At 62.3% G+C, this 16190-nt stretch overlaps 1 protein-coding gene across 1 annotated transcript; it reads right to left on the bottom strand.

The window, feature by feature from the left end:
* Nucleotides 1-10029: 10029 nt before the first annotated feature.
* On the bottom strand, nucleotides 10030-11949 carry CCDC166 (coiled-coil domain containing 166; the record flags this gene model as incomplete). Its single annotated transcript, XM_080800180.1, has 3 exons — nucleotides 10030-10161; nucleotides 10526-11425; nucleotides 11509-11949. 3 exons carry the CDS (start codon nucleotides 11947-11949, stop codon nucleotides 10030-10032), a joined length of 1473 nt encoding a protein of 490 aa, XP_080656306.1.
* Between the last annotated feature and the right edge of the window lie 4241 nt (nucleotides 11950-16190).

Here is a 16190-nt window from a genome sequence, read left to right as displayed (position 1 = left end):
CGTCTTCCCTGGCGAAGCTTCAGGCCTCTTGAGGTTTTTCCTCCTTGGGGACCGTCCCCCGTCTTTTCTTCCGGCCTGAACATGCGAGCTTTAGCTTCTTCATTCCTCACTGTCCTGCAGCCTCCGGAGAAGCCACGTGTGACGTCCTGCTCCTGGTGCGAGCTGTCCGTGTTACAGGAGCCAGGCAGGGCCCTTTGAGGACGTGTGCACACAGTTCTCACGAACAGTGGCAGCGTCCGGACCTTGGCCAGCAGGGCTTCTCCTGGGGCTGCTGCGGGGCCATTTAAGGAGCTCGGCCCGCGGGGTGAGAACCTGTCTGGTGCCTGGCTGGCCCTAGAACCTCGAGGCCAGGCTGAGGGGGCTGGGAACCTGGGTTCTTGTCCTGTGTGCCGCAAAGGGGCCATCCTGGGCCGACTCTGGCCAAGGGCATTTCTCCATGCCCCCCTGGAGGCAGCCCCATCTTCCTCCGTCAGACCTTTCCATGGTTAGCTTTCAAGCTGCGGGAAACTTCCGTGGGCCTTTCTCAACAGCAGGGTCCTGCGGGGAGAGCCCAGCCGGCTCCCCGCGAGGCCCCCATTCCCTTCTGCATTTCTGTTGTCTCTGCTTCGGGGTGACTTCTCTGGAGGACCGCCCACGGGCTGGCCTGAGCCCTGGCATGCTTGCTCTGTGTGTACAAATGAAACAGTACCTTTCCTGCCTTTTGAGAAGGATTCCATGGTCCCAGACCATGCAACAGGGAGCTGAGCCGTGGGTCGAGGAGAGTGAGAGACCTGAGTTTCGGGAAGCCCAGGGGAGTTGCTGCCCAGGGCATCCGCTGATGGCATTTCCCTCTCGCAGTGGAACAGTGGGCTGTGCGGCTGCTTTGTGAGCTGGGCCGCAGGACGCCGCGGGTGCCGTTCCTGCACCGAGCGCTTCCTTGGGGAGTACCAAGCACGCGGGACGGTGTGAGGCGGGACAGGAGGGCAGTGTGGCCCGCAGTTTGAGTGGGGTCTGCGGGAGATGCTGGCTGGTGTGGATCCCCAGGTCAGAGACCCGGTCGGAAGGACACTTACGGCTTGGAGGGTGAGTGGCCCAGAACCAGGCAGGGCTGCACAGCTTCCGGGCCCCCGGGCCCCCTGGCAGGGCCTTGCTGCTGGGACGCCCCAGCCCGCTGCACTGTCCCAGAGCCCGCCTGCCGGGGCCCTTGGAGCTCACCTGGCTATGAGGCAACGGTGGGGGACGCCGGACTCGATTTTCCGTTTTCTGCTGTTTGCGGTTTTAGCTCCTCCGTGTGCTCCTCTGTCCCTCCCGTGTCACTTTGCTGGAGTGAGTCCCTTGTTCGACTGACCTGAGCCGAGGGGACAGACTTTACTCTGGTGGCTACTCTCCCTGCCCCTGGGGCCCCAGCACGCTCCTCCTTAGGTCGGGGTCCTCCAGCCTGTGCCCAGTGACCCCCGTGGCCCCCAGAAGCGCAGCCCCTGCGGCCAGCACCTGTCACTTGTGAGCACTTCAGAGGGTCAGGAAAGCCGCCTTCATTGGCCGGAGCTCGCGGCCAGAGCTGTGCTCTGCAAACCCTCCGCGAGCAGCCCTGGCCGCGTGGCCGCTGCTCTCCCCGCGCCGCTCTCCGGCTCAGCCTCTCCAGCCGCGCTCGGGGCCTGGTGCTTGTTTGTTCATCATCGCGAACATGGGCGGTTGGGAATGGTGGTCTCCCGCTGTCCTGTGGCCAGACCCTGGTACTCGGTCACACAGGCCTGCGTGGGGTCTGCTGGTCTGAGGTCCTTGGGCCTCGGCCCTGCCTCTGCTCTCAGGAGCACTGCTGAGCCCAGGGTCTGCCGAGGGTCTGTTTGCGACCCTCTCCCGCTGCCCCAGCCCTGCTCACTGCTCGCTCTCCGAAGTACGTACGTGAGTAAATAAATAAACACGTTCGTTCTTTTATTCATTCATTTGAAAGATGGGGGCGCCTGGGTGGCTCAGTGGGTTAAGCCTCTGCCTTCCACTCGGGTCATGGTCTTGGGGTCCCGGGGTGGAGCCCCGCATCGGGCTCTCTGCTCAGCGGGGAGCCTGCTTCCTCCTCTCTCTCTGCCTGCCTCTCTGCCTGCTTGTGATCTGTCAAATAAATAAATAAAATCTTTTAAAAATAAAAAATAAATACAAATAAAAAAAGATGTACTGAAGATGGTTGAGAACAGCCGCTAAGCCTTCAAGTGACAGAATCTGTCCTTGTGCTCAGCCCGTCACACAACCCCGCGGGCTGGACAGCCTACACGACAGACGGGGTTCTCACAGCCCTGGAGGCTGGAAGTCTGAGACCGGGGTGCCGGCAGGGCTGGGTTCTGGCGAGGACCCACTTCCTGGCCTGCACACGGCCCCCTCCTCGCTGTGTTCTTACCTGGTGGTGCGGGGAGCTCTGCCGTCCGATCTTACGGGGCACAAACGCCATCGTGGGGGCCCCACCCTCATGACCTCATCTGACCCGATCACCGGCCGACGCCCCACCTTCCAGCACACCACACAGGGGTCGGCGCTTCAACGTAGGAGTCTGGGGGGACAACTGGGTTCAGGGCAGGAGCCTCTCTGGGTCAGCGGGGCCGCAGACCAGCTGGAGGAGGGCGCTGCTCCCACAGCACAGGCCTGGCGCGAAAAGTGAAGCCAGGGGCCGCGGCCCCCAAGGCCCCCAGCATACATGGGGGTCTGCGCAACAGAGTGTGGGAGTGTCTGGTGCCCACAGACTCCAGCCCCTTCCGGCAGTGCTGGTCTTTTTCTCGAGTTTGGAGCCCTCGGGCGGGGAGATGGCCAGTGTGTTCCCGCCACCTCGTGGAGCTTCGAAGGCCTTCAAAGGGCGTTTGAGCGTGGGTTGTAATGGCCCGACCCGGATCCGTGGGCAGGAGGCGCTGAGGATGACGCTCGGCCCCAGCTCTGTCCTGCGGGAACCGGCTGTCTGGTCACCTGCTTCGGGGCTTTCATCTTTCACTTCTTGACGCAATTGTGTGGAATGTGGGAGCAACACAGGGTTGTGCAGCCAACTGCGTTCCGTCCGATGAGGCGCGCGGAAGGATGCGAGCGGGCCATGCGGGTGCCCTGGGGCGGCGGAACTGGGCCGGGCCAGGCTCCACGCGGCCCCTCGCTCACCCGGCCTGGCTGGCTGGGCTGCACCGGCAGGCCGCGTCCCGTCTGAAGTCGTCTGTGCTCAGCTCTGTGGGCAGGTGCTGGGGGACACCGAGTGACGGGGGCGACCCCCGCGGGGGGATCACGGAGTGTGCCACGGAAGGCCACGGCGAGGGCTGCATCTCAGCCCTTGCTGCCACCGAAGGCAGCGGACGGACGGAAAGACGGATGGGAGTTAAGGGGGACGCGCTGGTGCTTGGGCGAGGCATGACCTCCCCCTGAACGCGTTTCCTCCTCCCTGAGGCCTCCCCTGGTCCCTCACTCGTCTCTCCCGAGAACCCTCTGTTCCAGGAGCTTCGTAAGGAGACCCGGGGACCGGCACCAGCGTGCCGGCTGGCAGCTCCCACCAGATTCCCGTGGACACCGCCCACGTCCTGTACTTCCCCGGAAGACCCCTCGCCGCGCATTCGGGCGCCTCTGCGGTTGTGGGGGCGTGAGCCTCCCGCAGCCCCCGGGCCTGTTCGTCTCCATCCGCAAACTCTGTGCGCCCGTTGCATGCCGGCCACGGAGCACGGAGGTCAGGTTTGGACAATACCCCCACGTCCCTGGGGGCAGAGTGACCCGTGAGAGAAAGTATCAGACTTCTCAGAGAAGGCGGGCCCGGCCAGCAGCGCGCTGCCCCCATCATGCTGCCTCTTTTATCTGCAGTTTTGGGGACGGAGGATGTGAGCCTGCTCTGGGCCAGAATACATGTGCCACTGGGGGCTGGCCGTGCACCCCTCTCCCTGGGGGGACTCTCAGAGCGCCCTGTGGGTTGGCCTGGGCCCCGCGTGCCACGTGGAGGTCCCTCCTCCCTCCGCACACGTTCTCCCCCCAGCAGCCCCGCTGCCCGCGATCCCGTCTTTGGTCTTCTCGGGAGCCCGGGCCCCCCATTTGGGTCCTAGAAAGCCCAGGTGGTGTAGTGTTGCTCCTTCATCCCTGTCCTATGTGACCCTTTGAGAGCCCCTCACCGGGAGGCCCCAGGGTCTGACTGTCCGGTGAGAAGCTGTGGACAGTCACGCCGGGGAGGGTGCAGTGAGGTTCTGGTTCCCTTGACCAATTACTCCAACGACTTTTTTTTTTTTTAACTTTTTTTTTTTTTTAAGATTTTATTTATTTATTTGTCAGAGAGAGAGAGAGAGAGAGCGAGCACAGGCAGACAGAGTGGCAGAGGGAGAAGCAGGCTCCCTGCGGGGCAAGGAGCCCCATGTGGGACTCGATCCCAGGACGCTGGGATCATGACCTGAGCCGAAGGCAGCCGCTTAACCCACTGAGCCACCCAGGCGTCCCACTCCAATGACTTTTGTCTAGAAAAGAGCCAAGTGCATGGTGTTTTAGTGAAATGTATTCCACATTATAGTTCAACATAAGCCTCGTTGAATACAGCGAGAGACAGAGTGGAAAGCCGGAGATCCTGGCCTCCGGCCCCGGCCCCAGGGGAATTCTGTTACCGCTGGCGTGTGTGCCCCAGGGCTTGTCACGTGCTGCGTAAATGAGCCTGCGATTTCCGTTTGTTTGCCTCACGCTTGTGGAACCCCCGCGTCCTTCCACATGTGCCGGGTTGGTCTGGCGTGGACCTTCCTTGTCCCCATCCCCTCAGCACCACCGCGGGCTGCCGTACTATGTGTCCTGCCAGAGGACACGTCTGTGCCGACCGCGCCGCCGTGTGTGTGCACACGGGCCGGGGCAGTTTCCTGGGGCGGCTGAAGACGACAGAAATTTGTCATCTGGGTACTGCAGCCGGAAGCCTGAGGTCCAGGAGCAAGCAGGCCGTGCTACCCCTGAGGCCTCTGGGGGACAGTCTTTGCAGGGCCTTCCCGCATCCGGTGGTGCCGGTGACACCTGGGGCGCCCTGGCCTACAAGCGCGGCTCTGGCTCTGCCTCTGTCGTCAGGGGTGTTCCCGCGTCTGTCTTCATGTGCCCGTCTTCTTAGAAGGACGCTGATCCCCCTGGACGAGGCCCACCCTGCACCCACGTGAGTGCTGTAGCCTTGTTTCCAGATAAGCTCGCATCCGAAGCTGGGGCTTGAACGTGTCTTTTGGGGACACAATTCAATACGCGGCACAGCGGAACAGGGTCCTGGGAGACAGCGGAATCGGAGGGTGCCCGCTTCAGACGGAGGAGCAGCTCCGGCTTGGCTGCCCCCACGCTCTGCTCCCCGCCCCCCATGGCGCTTCTTCTCCTGCGCCCCTCTGAGGCCTGGGCAGTGTGGGGGAGGGGGCCTCTCCAGGTCGTGCACCTGCTTATCCTGGTGTGCGGTTGGCCTTTCTCTGTATATCATTATAAAGACTTACCCTTGCTCTATGCTGTTATTTTATTTTATTTGAAAGCTAAACAAGGTCATTGGCTCTTTTCTGGGAGGGGACAGAGCATGGCTGTGGGTGATCCCCCCTCTCTGGGCTGGCCTGGAAGTTCCCGGGCGAGGGATTCAGGCGGCGATGGGGAAAACCCCGCGGGACTTGGGGCTGGAGCCACAGAGCAGTGGGCGGGTGCTGAGGGGACACAGGAGGATAGTCACGACAATCTGAGGGAGGCCTGCACTGGAGGTGCCCAGTTGGGTCGATCTCCCGGTGGGCATCCTGCAGGCTGGGTGTCCTGTGTGGCCCAGCCTCAGGGGCCTGAGGGGTCACACTGTCCTCCATCCTCCTGGTGGTTTCAGGGCAGCAGCTGCCTGGGGCGGACCACGGCTGGGTCTGAGCAGCTTGTTTAGACAAGAGGGGCCGGGAAGCCGCACAAGGGCAAGGGAGCGGCAGAACCAGCTCGGCAGGACTTGTAAACACGGTCGAATCCCAGCACACGCACAGATGCGTCTCAAACGGTGAGTGTCCAGCGAGATGGATGTTCACAAGGAAAGCAATGATGTCTGATTTGTGGGTCATCTTGTTCTCAGGAGCTTCTCGACCAGGAAGGTATTTTTTTTTCAGACTGGGAAGGTATGTTGGAAATTTAAAGCATTCTGAGGGGGAGGAGGAGGGAAAGTGTGTCATCTTCATGAACTTAAATGTGCCTGTTTCCATTTCTCCAGTGAGCACTAGAAGAGAAGAGTTGATTCCAGTAGAGGAGAACAAATGAGACACGAAAAGAGAGAGAAAACACAAAGTATAAAATAAACTGGAAAAAAAAATACACCGGGAGCCCCTGGGTGGCTCAATGGGTTAGGCGTGGGCCTTCAGCTCAGGTCATGATCCCAGGGTCCTGGGATCCAGCCCCACATCGCCTAGTTTGGGGGGGGGGGGGTCCCTGCTCAGTGGGGGGTCTGCTTTTCCCTCTGCATGCCCCTCCCCCGCTTGCACGCACATGCTCTCTCTCAAATAAATAAAATCTTTTTAAAAATACTGCAAATCAACTAATATAAAACAACTACAATGTGTAGTTAAAAGACAAAGATTGTTGGACTGTATTTTTTTGTTTTTTTGGTTTTTTTTTTACTTATTTAAGAGAGAGTGACAGAGTGAACAAGCGGGGGCAGGGGGTGGGGGGAAGGGGCAGAGGGAGAGAGAGAAGCAGACTCCCCACTGAGCAGGGAGCCTGACACCCGGCTCCATCCCAGGACCCCAGAATCATGAACTGAGCCAAAGGCAGATGCTTCACCAAATGAGTCACCCAAGTGCCCCTGTTAGACTGTATTTAAAATAATAAGCACCACTTATAACTGTTACTAGGGACACATCTGAAATATAAAATGGTCACCCATAGAAAGGGGCGTGCAGGGGCACCTGGGTGGCTCAGTGGGTTAAAGCCTCTGCCTTCGGCTCAGGTCATGATCTCAGGGTCCTGGGATCGAGCCCCACATCGGGCTCTCTGCTCAGCGGGGAGCCTGCTTCCTCCTCTCCCTCTGCCTGCCTCTCTGCCTCCTTGTGATCTCTCTGTCTGTCAAATAAATAAATAAAATCTTAAAAAAAAAGAAGAAGAAGAAAGTGGTGTGCAAGACAAACCAGAAGAAAGCTCGAGCAGCCATCTTAATAGAGACAGGCTGCAGGCAGAGGTGTAAAGGAGAGCAGTGCAGACCGGTGAGAGAGCCGGACCCCCCATACTACAGGAAGGCACTACGGGAAGAGTTCTAAACTCGTATGCAATTAACAATTGCTTCAAAATACATAAAGTAAAAATGAGCGAACTACAAGGAGAAATGGACAAATGCCCAGTCTGAGTGATGTCTCTTAGGGAGCTGTTTTATGGGAATCAGTGGGCTAGAGGGTCTAGAGAATGGGGTGTCTGGGCAGAAGAGAGACTGGAGTATCAGTTGCCAGGAGTACCCGGGAAGAGGAAGTGTGGGGCTTACCACTGCTTACTCGCTTCATGAGTACCAAAGCACTTCATCTTGATTGAACACTTCAAATTAGAATGGGGGTTTGAACACGGTCTGTATGTTGCATTTAGTGGGAAAGTATCTTAAGTCTGTTAATCCATAACAATTTCCCTTCCCTCTTTTTGAAGATTTTTAAAAAATTTATTTATTTGACAGAGACAGAGAGATCACAAGTAGGCAGAGAGGCAGGCAGAGGGAGAGGGGGAAGCAGGCTCCCCGCCGAGCAAGGAGCTCCGATCCCAGGACCCTGAGATCATGACCTGGGCTGAGGCTTCAATCCACTGAGCCACCCAGGCGCCCCATCCCTTCCCTCTTTTTAAAAAATTCCTTCCCGTTTATTTATTGATTTATTTTTTGACAAAATTATTTGGCCTGTAGAGGACTCGAATGACTGCACCCTGACCCTTTCAATATGTTCCGCTTCTCCCTGTGTTGTATACTGTGATAGTTTCCCCTCGGAAACTTGATCGGATACTTTGTTTCTTGCCAACATGTTCTCCTGGTTGCTCAGTGCGCTCTATTGCTTCATACCAGGAGGCACTTAACAAAACCTCTTGGTAAAGTTAGGGTCACTCGTGGATCCCGAGGGGCAGCTGAATCCTCCGTTCTGGTCATCAATCTTCCACCTATAGGCTTTCATTACGACATTGCCAATGACTTCTCCCGCAGCTGTTAGATGGAATTCAATGCAGAACTTTCCTTCTCCAATTTATCCTGAAATATCGTTCCTAGCGCAAAGTCAGAGTGGGTGCGATTCCTCATTTACCAGTTTTTAGGATAAGGGATTACTATAGTAGCAACCTTCAAGATGACTGACGGGGTGGGTTTTTATAATATTTTAAACTTACACATTTTATATATTTGGTATGTTTCTATTCAGGATGGCCGTTATTCTTTTGATGCTGAAATTGTTGACTTTTTCGCCATTCAGAGCCCTTCACTTGTGTCACCGTGTCTGGCACGTCTGGCGCGTCTCTTTCTGGGAGCAGCCTTGCTTTCTGGCACAAGCTCTCCTAAACTCATTTGGTATTGTTTCCTTCCCCAAATCTCAAAAGAGCCCTAGTTCCTTTTATTTTTTTTTAAGATTTTTATTTATTTATTTGGCAGACAGAGATCACAAGCAGGCAGAGAGGCCTGCAGAGAGAGGGGGGGAGGCAGGCTCCCCGCTGAGTAGAGAGCCCGATGCGGGGCTCATCCCAGGACCCTGAGATCATGACCTGAGCCGAAGGCAGAGGCTTTAACCCACTGAGCCCCCCAGGTGTCCCCTAGTTCCTTTTAAAGAGAAATGCTGAGCCCTTGCAAGAGTGCTTGTATTTACTGCTGGGAGGGGCGGAGGAACCCTGTCCACCCAGGACCAGAACGTTCCAACTGGAGTGTCACCGGCGGGGTGCGAAGCGTACAGAACCGTCTACACAGCTAGGTGCGGCTGGGCGGGGCTTCTGCCCACTGCCCCTGGGTGGCTCGCCGTCACTGTACACTGCCCTTGATGACTAAAGGCTCCACGTTAAACCTGGGATCCGAACTCCTGTCTCCATCCGTCCCGGCGGTCCCCCGGGTCCTCTCGCACGGGCGGTGATCACCAACCAGCGGCGGCCTCGTCCCGCCAGGGGCAGCGCTCACGCCCGGCCTCGCCTTCGCGGACCCCGCGGGGACCTTGCAGTCACCGCAGCTCGGACCCCAGCGGGAGGAAGACCGGCTTCCTCTCCTCCCCACCGACAGCTCGGCCTCCGAGAAGCCTAACGCGCCGGCGCCCCCTTTCCTCTCTGAAACTGAAGCTGTGTCCCGACGGCTCGGCTCCGCTGCCGATGCTGAACAAACCTGTTTCTGTAGAGTAACTGGGAGTTTTATTTTAAGGCTGACCGGGCCATCAGGACCTGCTGCTCGGACCCCTGCCACGGTGGGGGCGGCTGCCCCGGCGAGGCCCCAAGGCTCCCCCAGCCCTGCCCTCCGCCGCCGCCGCCGCTGCCGGAGTGCCCCAGCCTCCTGCTTGGGCCTCTCGGGCGCAGGTCCCCGGACGCAACCAAAGACCCAGGATTTCTAAGAACCTTCCCTCTGTGGCCAGGATGAAGTCCCCAGCCCTTGGGTCAGTACTGAGGGTATGCGGGATCTGGCCTCCCCCAGGAGCTGCTGGACCTCCCACAGCCACAACCGAGGGGGCATCCCACTGGCCAGCCTGGGCGCACGGACTGAGAGCTGGACGCCGTCCCTGTGCGGCCCCGGAGAGCGGGACAGCCGACATTTTCGTAGGAGCTGGGGCTTAGCAAATACTGTTTTCTCTGTACTAAATTTTCGGATTTGGGTCATCGTACCGGGGGGTAAGGTAGAACGTTCTTGTGCTCAGGAACACTAAGGATTTTTAAATTTTTTAACTGAAGGGCATAATGTCTTGAACCGAATCTCAAGTGGTTCAGGAAAAAATGCAGACACAGACCTGGGGACGAAATCTCGGTAAACGGGAGTTCTCTGTACTCAGCAACTTTTCTCTGTTGGAAATTGTATTAAAAATCACTCCTCCCGTGGCCCTTGGTGGCAAGCCCCACTCTCCCCCGCCCCAATGGCCGTCCTGACCGCAGGTCATCGCACCCTGGCCCTCGGGGCTACAACCCGTGGTCGCCCAGCTCCTCCCGGCCGGCCTCCTTTCCTGCTCTGGCCGCCTCTGTCCGTGCGGGCGACGTCCGTCTCTGCCAGCGCCGGCGGGAGGACACTAGTGTGGCCCGCTCGCGGAGCAGCTGGGGTCAGCGGAGGAGGAGAGGGACGCATCCGGCCACCGCGCAGTTAGGGAACTGGAAGCCAGAGTGAGTGGTCCCTGTGGCGCCAGAGCCAGGAGGGCGGGTCACACCTTTATTAACACCGCGTTCACGCAGTCCGCGGGCGCCGCGCGCTCACCTCCCCCGCCCGCGCCCGCGCCCGCGCCCGCGCCCGCGCCCGCGCCCGCGCCCGCGCCCGCCGTCTCTCGCGCACTCGCCTTGCGCCGCAGCGTCAGCGCCCGCGGTCTCCTTCGACCGCGGGACGGGAAGAGCCTGGGCCCAGGACAGGCTGAGCGGAGGGAGTCGTGCTGTGTGCGGGCTCGGGTAGGGAGAACCTCGAAGAGACCTGGGAGCCTGGGTGCGACACTGTCAAGGACGGATCCCGGGAGCCCCGGTGGGGCGGGATCAGGGACGCGACCCGGGAGCCCGGGCGGGACGGGGTCAAGGACGGGTCCCGGGGGTCCCGGGAGCCCCGGTGGGGCGGGATCAGGGACGCGACCGGGGAGCCCGGGCGGGACGGGGTCAAGGACGGGTCCCGGGAGCCCCGGTGGGGCGGGATCAGGGACGCGACCCGCGAGCCCGGGCGGGACGGGGTCATGGACGGGTCCCGGGACTCCCGGTGGGGCGGGATCAGGGACGCGACCCGGGAGTCCGCGCGCGGTGAGTGCTGGGATGGAACCCGAGAACCGGCCTTCGAAGGGGCCTGCGATGGGATCCCGGAGCCCGCGCGCGGCGGGAACAGTGACCCGGAGCCCGCGCGCGACGGGGCCCGAGCGGCCACGCTCGATGGCGCTGTGGAGGGGGCGAAGGACCCGGCACGCGAGGCGGGCGGCGGCGGCGGCTGCCACAGCGGCGGTCCGTCGCGGCCCCGGCGCAGCCAGCCATGCACCCGCGCCAGGTCCCGGGTGTCCTCGTGCTCGCGCCGCAGCTGTCCCCGCTGCTCCAGAAGCCGGCGCCGCGTGTCGTGCAGCAGCTGGGCCCAGCGCAGGAGCCGCAGGAGCTCCCGCCGCAGGCGCGCGTTGTCAGCCCGGACGGCCTGCGTGTGCAGGATGAGCGCGCGCGCCGCCTCCCGCTCCGCGCGCCGCGCCAGGGACTGCACCCGCTGCCGCGCCTCGCGCTCGAAGGCCGCCTTGTCCTCCAGGAAGCGGCCCTTGACGCGGTGCAGCAGCTGCGTGTGCTCCACGCGCATGTGCAGCAGCTCGCGCTCCAGCGCGCGGATCCGCGCCAACTGCTCCAGCTGCAGCTCCTGCGGCGGCCGGGGGCACGCGGGTCAGCCGGGGCCGCGCGGCGCGCGCCCGCCCCAACCGCCCGCCGGGCGCGCCCACTAGCCTTGTAGGGCTGCAGCTCCCGCACCTGGCGCGCCATCCGCGCCGCGCGCGCCTCCATGTCCAGCAGCTGCGAGCGCACGCCGTCCTCGCGCCCGCGGTACAGCGAGGCCAGCTCGGCCCGCTGCCAGTGGACCTGCGTCAGGTCCACGCGGTTCTGCTCGTCCAGCCGCACGACGGCCCGGGCGCAGCGCTGCGCGCGCGCGCTCACGTAGCTGGCGAAGAGCCGGTTCTCCTCGCGCAGGCGCGCGGCCTCGCGGTCCAGGAGGGCGTTGTCCCGCAGCACCTGCTCCACGCGCGCCTCGCAGGCGTCCAGCTGCGCCGACAGCAGCCTGTGCTCGCGCTGCAGGTGCTGCCCGCGCTCCGACGGCCGCGGCTCGGCGCCGTCTCCCGCCGCGCCCGGCCGCCGCCCCGCGCCGGGCCCGCGCTGCTTCTTGGGCGCCATGGGCCGCGGCCTGGGGCGCCGGCCCGCGGGACGGCGGTGCGCCCGGCCCGCGCCTCCAGCCTAACCCCCGCCTTCCCCCGGCCCGAGTCTTCTGGCCCCGGGCCACGAGGATGGGGGGGGGTCAGGCTGGGGGTCAGGGTGTCGTCTCCAGCCTTTCTTTCCTCTTGGGCTCCTTCCAGGCCTCGGCTGTCCGCCTTTCGTAGCGTCGGCGGAGCCTGCACGGTGTCCGTGGAGACAGAACTCGGCCGCCCTCCCCCACCGCCACCCCGTCGCCCCGACAACGGCCGACCCCCCTCGGGGCATTTCCGTCCAGTCCCTCGCCCGAAGTCGGTGCATGACGGCCTGCGTGGGCGCCCTGCAGAGGTCCGACCCGGGCCGGCGGGGTTTGCGCTTCCGGAGGAGGACGCTGCCCCCGAGTCTGACCGAGCCGCCCGCAGCAGCCGGGGCAGCCCCCACGCTCCACGTGCCGGACTTACGCCCTCCGCCGTCTGCCCCGCAGCGGACGCTCAGCCCCGTCGCCCGGTGTGGGAGAGGGTTCCCCAAGTTCCGGCCTCCAGCCGCAAGCAAGCTGACCCTAACCCTTACCCTAACGCTGTGAAGGTTCCCTCTAGCTTGTCGGGACTGAACGCCCCACCGCTTTTCAGCTCTCTGGGGGTCCTGGTTTTCCTTGAAGGACTTGGCGACTCTTCACTCGTTCTGGAGGCCCCCGGGGGAGTTAGGGTCACTAGGAAGATCTGTCCTTGGGTGCCGTGGGTTGTCCGCTGTTTCTCTCTCTGGGATTTCCTCTGTGGGGCTCCTAAGCCCGCACGTGCGCACCTGTTCAACTCATCCCACTGGCCAGCCCGGGGTCAGCTTCCCTTCCTAGCTGGGGGGATGGCTGGAGAGCAAGGGGTCCACCAGGGATTTTGCTATTGCTCTGTTTGCTGTGACATGTGGGGAACAGCACCATAAACCCTTCATTTAATTCCGCCTCGGCTAGGTCTGGGCGCGGTGCTGACAGCGGCGGCACCCCCGCCTCCCAGGCTGTCAGATGCACGTCTAAGAGGTGCCTCTCTCTCCCCTTTGACCTGCACCTTAAATCTACACCTGTTTCAGTCCTGTCCTCATATAGGTCACTGCCCACGTCTGTCCACGTTTGCTGTAGCGTGGACAGATGTGGAACTTGTCCACTAGTGAGTCTGGGAGGAGCAGGCCAGAAGGAACCCCCCCTCTGTAGGAAGGCTTGTGCTGGAAAGCGTGTTAGGAGGCTGATCGCAGAGCGGCAACGACCCTCCTCTCTCCCGACTCGCTGTTGTGGGCCGCAGCCGCGTGGGGCGCGGGCACAGCCTCTTCCAACTAGGAACACAGAAGAGGCGTTTTCTTCCGAGTAAAAAGTGAGGTTTATGAAAAAGAATAAAACGACGTACACTCAGGACAATGCACGCTCTCCACTTGGCGTGAAGATTTTGAAGAAACTTTGATTCATGAACAGCATCTGAATGTCGGCCTCGAATGACAGGCTCCTCGCCCAGCAGGGGGCCCAGTGTGGGGCGCGCACTCCCGACCCTGAGAGATCCGGAGAGTTGGAAGCTTAACCGACCGAGCCACCGGGCGCCCCCGTATGTATTTGTTTTCTTTTGTTTTTAATATGAAATTGGTGTCAACTTCTTACGGAAACCGGTGGAAAGACCAAGTAGAATCAGGGAAGATACTGGGCGACTGTGCAGTGGGGGCTCCCCCGCCCGGGAGAAGTTTGCTTCTCTCTCAGGGACTGGCGTCTCCAGCCAGGGGCGCTCTGCTCCCAGGAAAGCCGGTGGCGCTCTCCCCTCGGCCACCCTCAGCACCCGGCAGGGGCCATCGTCCCCATTCGCTGGATGCCAGCAGGCCGCCCCTGCCCCTCCCGGGCTGCAGGCCCCACACTGCCGTCGCAGGGGAGAGGTGGTCTGGTTGGCCTCCGCCCTTTAATCTCTGGTGCCAGGTGAGGGCTCCAGGGGCATCGGGTTTCAAGTTGTGCCAGCCTCCCGGATTTCTCGGCGCTTCGTCTCGGTTTCACGGCTCCCAAATGGCTCCTCCCAGGGCAGGGCTGGCGAGCGCCTTGCTCTCCTCGGCCTCCAGTGTCCACGACGCTCCCTTCTTCCCACGGCTGCAGTCCCGACACAATGGTTTGAAGAGCCGCGTGGGAAGCGCCGGCCCCGCGCCCAGCCCTGGAGCAGCCCGGGCGCACCCAGACTGTGCCCCAGCCCCTTGGGTCCGCAGCCTGGGTCCCCCCCTCACCCCCTCCGGGCCGCGCCCAGCTCTGGCTCCTCCCCGGCACTCAGCACCCGCCGTCCTCTCCTCCTGCGCCTCTGCACCCCCCTGGAGTCGGGCCCCCACGTCTGGGCCTCGCTGCAGAGCCGCGCGGTAGGGGAAGGCGGGGACCCTGTCCGCCCTGCTCCCTGGCCCTCACTCCGCACCAAGGCTTGGCCGCAAGGTTGGTTGCAGGGGCGGCCCCTCTCCCGGGAAGGGGAGAGTGCCTGGCCCGGAGGCCAGCTGGATGCACCCGCACCCCAGGGGCCTTTCGCGTGCTGTGTCCCCCGGGTTCCCCACCGCCCACAGAGCCAGAACCAACCTCCGAGGGCTCGGAGTCAACACCGGGCCTTACCTATGACATCTCTTCCCCACAATTGGGGTTCCTCCCCCCTCCCCCACTCCGTGGATAGGGTGGTGGTCTTTGTCCCTCCAGACTCAGGCTGGGGAGGGTCTGGGGTGAGGGGTCACTCACCTCCTGGCGGGAACACTGAGCTGGAAAGACACTAGGAGGAAGCGGGGTGAGCAGTGGCTCAGCTGCGGCCAAGGCTGCCCCCTCCCCACTCCCCTGCTCTCAGGTCCTCTCCCAGCGCTCTGCGGGGGGCTTGCCAGGGAACCCCAGGGCGGGTTTTGGGGTAGCCGCTCACACTATCGCTCAGGCTACTAGTGCCCACCCCGGCGCACTCTCTGCCGGCCTTGCTGTGCCTTCTGTCCGGCTCACCCTCCCTACTCAGCTCCTGACACTTGGGTGAGCCCCTCCCTCGGGAGTAGCCAGTGGGGTTGGGCGCTGCGTGACCCTGAGGGGGCAGTTCCGGCGGCCTCTGCTCCCATTTCACAGATGGAGAAACTGAGGCGCAGGGTGACTTGTCCAAGGACCCCTGGAAGCCGCAGGGCTGTGAGCGGGACATCGGTGGGCTCTTCCCTCCGTGTGGACTACCGCTTGGCAAGTGTTTCCCCGTCTCTGCACTGTGCCCCGATGAGAGGGGCAGGGCCGCCCCATAACGCCCCCTTTATGGAACCCCGCCCCACAGCACAGTGAGGGCAGCACATGGCCACCGACCCTTCTCCCTGCCCAGGCCAAGCGAGCCTGGAGAACTGGTGGGGTCAGGTGATAGAGAAGACCTGACCCTGACACGCAGCCCTGGGCGGGAGGCAGGGACCCTGGGGAGTCTGGCGGTAGGTGTGCCCCAGTACCTCGTCCCTTGATCAGAAGCACAGCACTGACGGTGGTCACCACGGCCAAGGGGACGGACGGCAGGAGCGTGAGTAAGATCCAGGAGGGTCTGTCTGTCCAGTGCATCCTCTGGCTGGGGTCAAGCCCTGGAGGGCCCGGGCCCGGCTGTTGTCTGGGCCCCGAGTGCGACCCAAATCTGTCCCCTGGCTTATATCCTCATTTGGGTACTGCCTGCCCACCTCCCCCCTCACCGCCCCGCCCCTGGCCCACATCCCCAGACAAGGGAGTTGGCTCTAAGCTGGGCTTGCGGGCCAGGATCCTTCCTCAAGGGGCCTCCCTCTCACAACCAGGTACCTTGGAACCTGTACCAGACCCACACCAGGTTCACGGTCAGCCCCACGTGGAATGCCCAGGTCCAGGCCACGATATGTGTCAGCTCCCACAGCCACGGCTGCCCCTGCAGAAAGCGCTGTGCCCTCCCTGACGCACGGTGCCATGAGGGGGAGCAAAGGCAGGCCAGAGCCAGCGGGAGCCCCTGGGGGTGCACGCGGAGCCCACAAAAGCCAGGAGGGGCTCCACGGTGCAAGGCGGTGACCCAAGGCGCTGGCCCGCTCAGGGTCAGCCCGTGCGCGGCTTCCGGGCAGGCCGATGAGCTCCGAAAGGCCTTGCTGGAGCCCAGGGCCCGTGGGCTTGGCTCCCTCCTCCTCCCTGGAGCTTGACTCCCTTGGAGTCAAGCCAAGAAGGCTGGAGCCTGGGGTGTGGTCCAAGCCAGCCTGCGTCCCCCTCTCCAAGGGTGCTCACC

The sequence above is a fragment of the Martes martes genome, assembly GCF_963455335.1.
Source record: "Martes martes genome assembly, chromosome: 4".
Classification (NCBI taxonomy): domain Eukaryota; kingdom Metazoa; phylum Chordata; class Mammalia; order Carnivora; family Mustelidae; genus Martes; species Martes martes.
The sequence above is the reverse complement of the archived record's forward strand: the minus strand, read 5'-3'. Positions and strand labels throughout refer to the sequence as shown.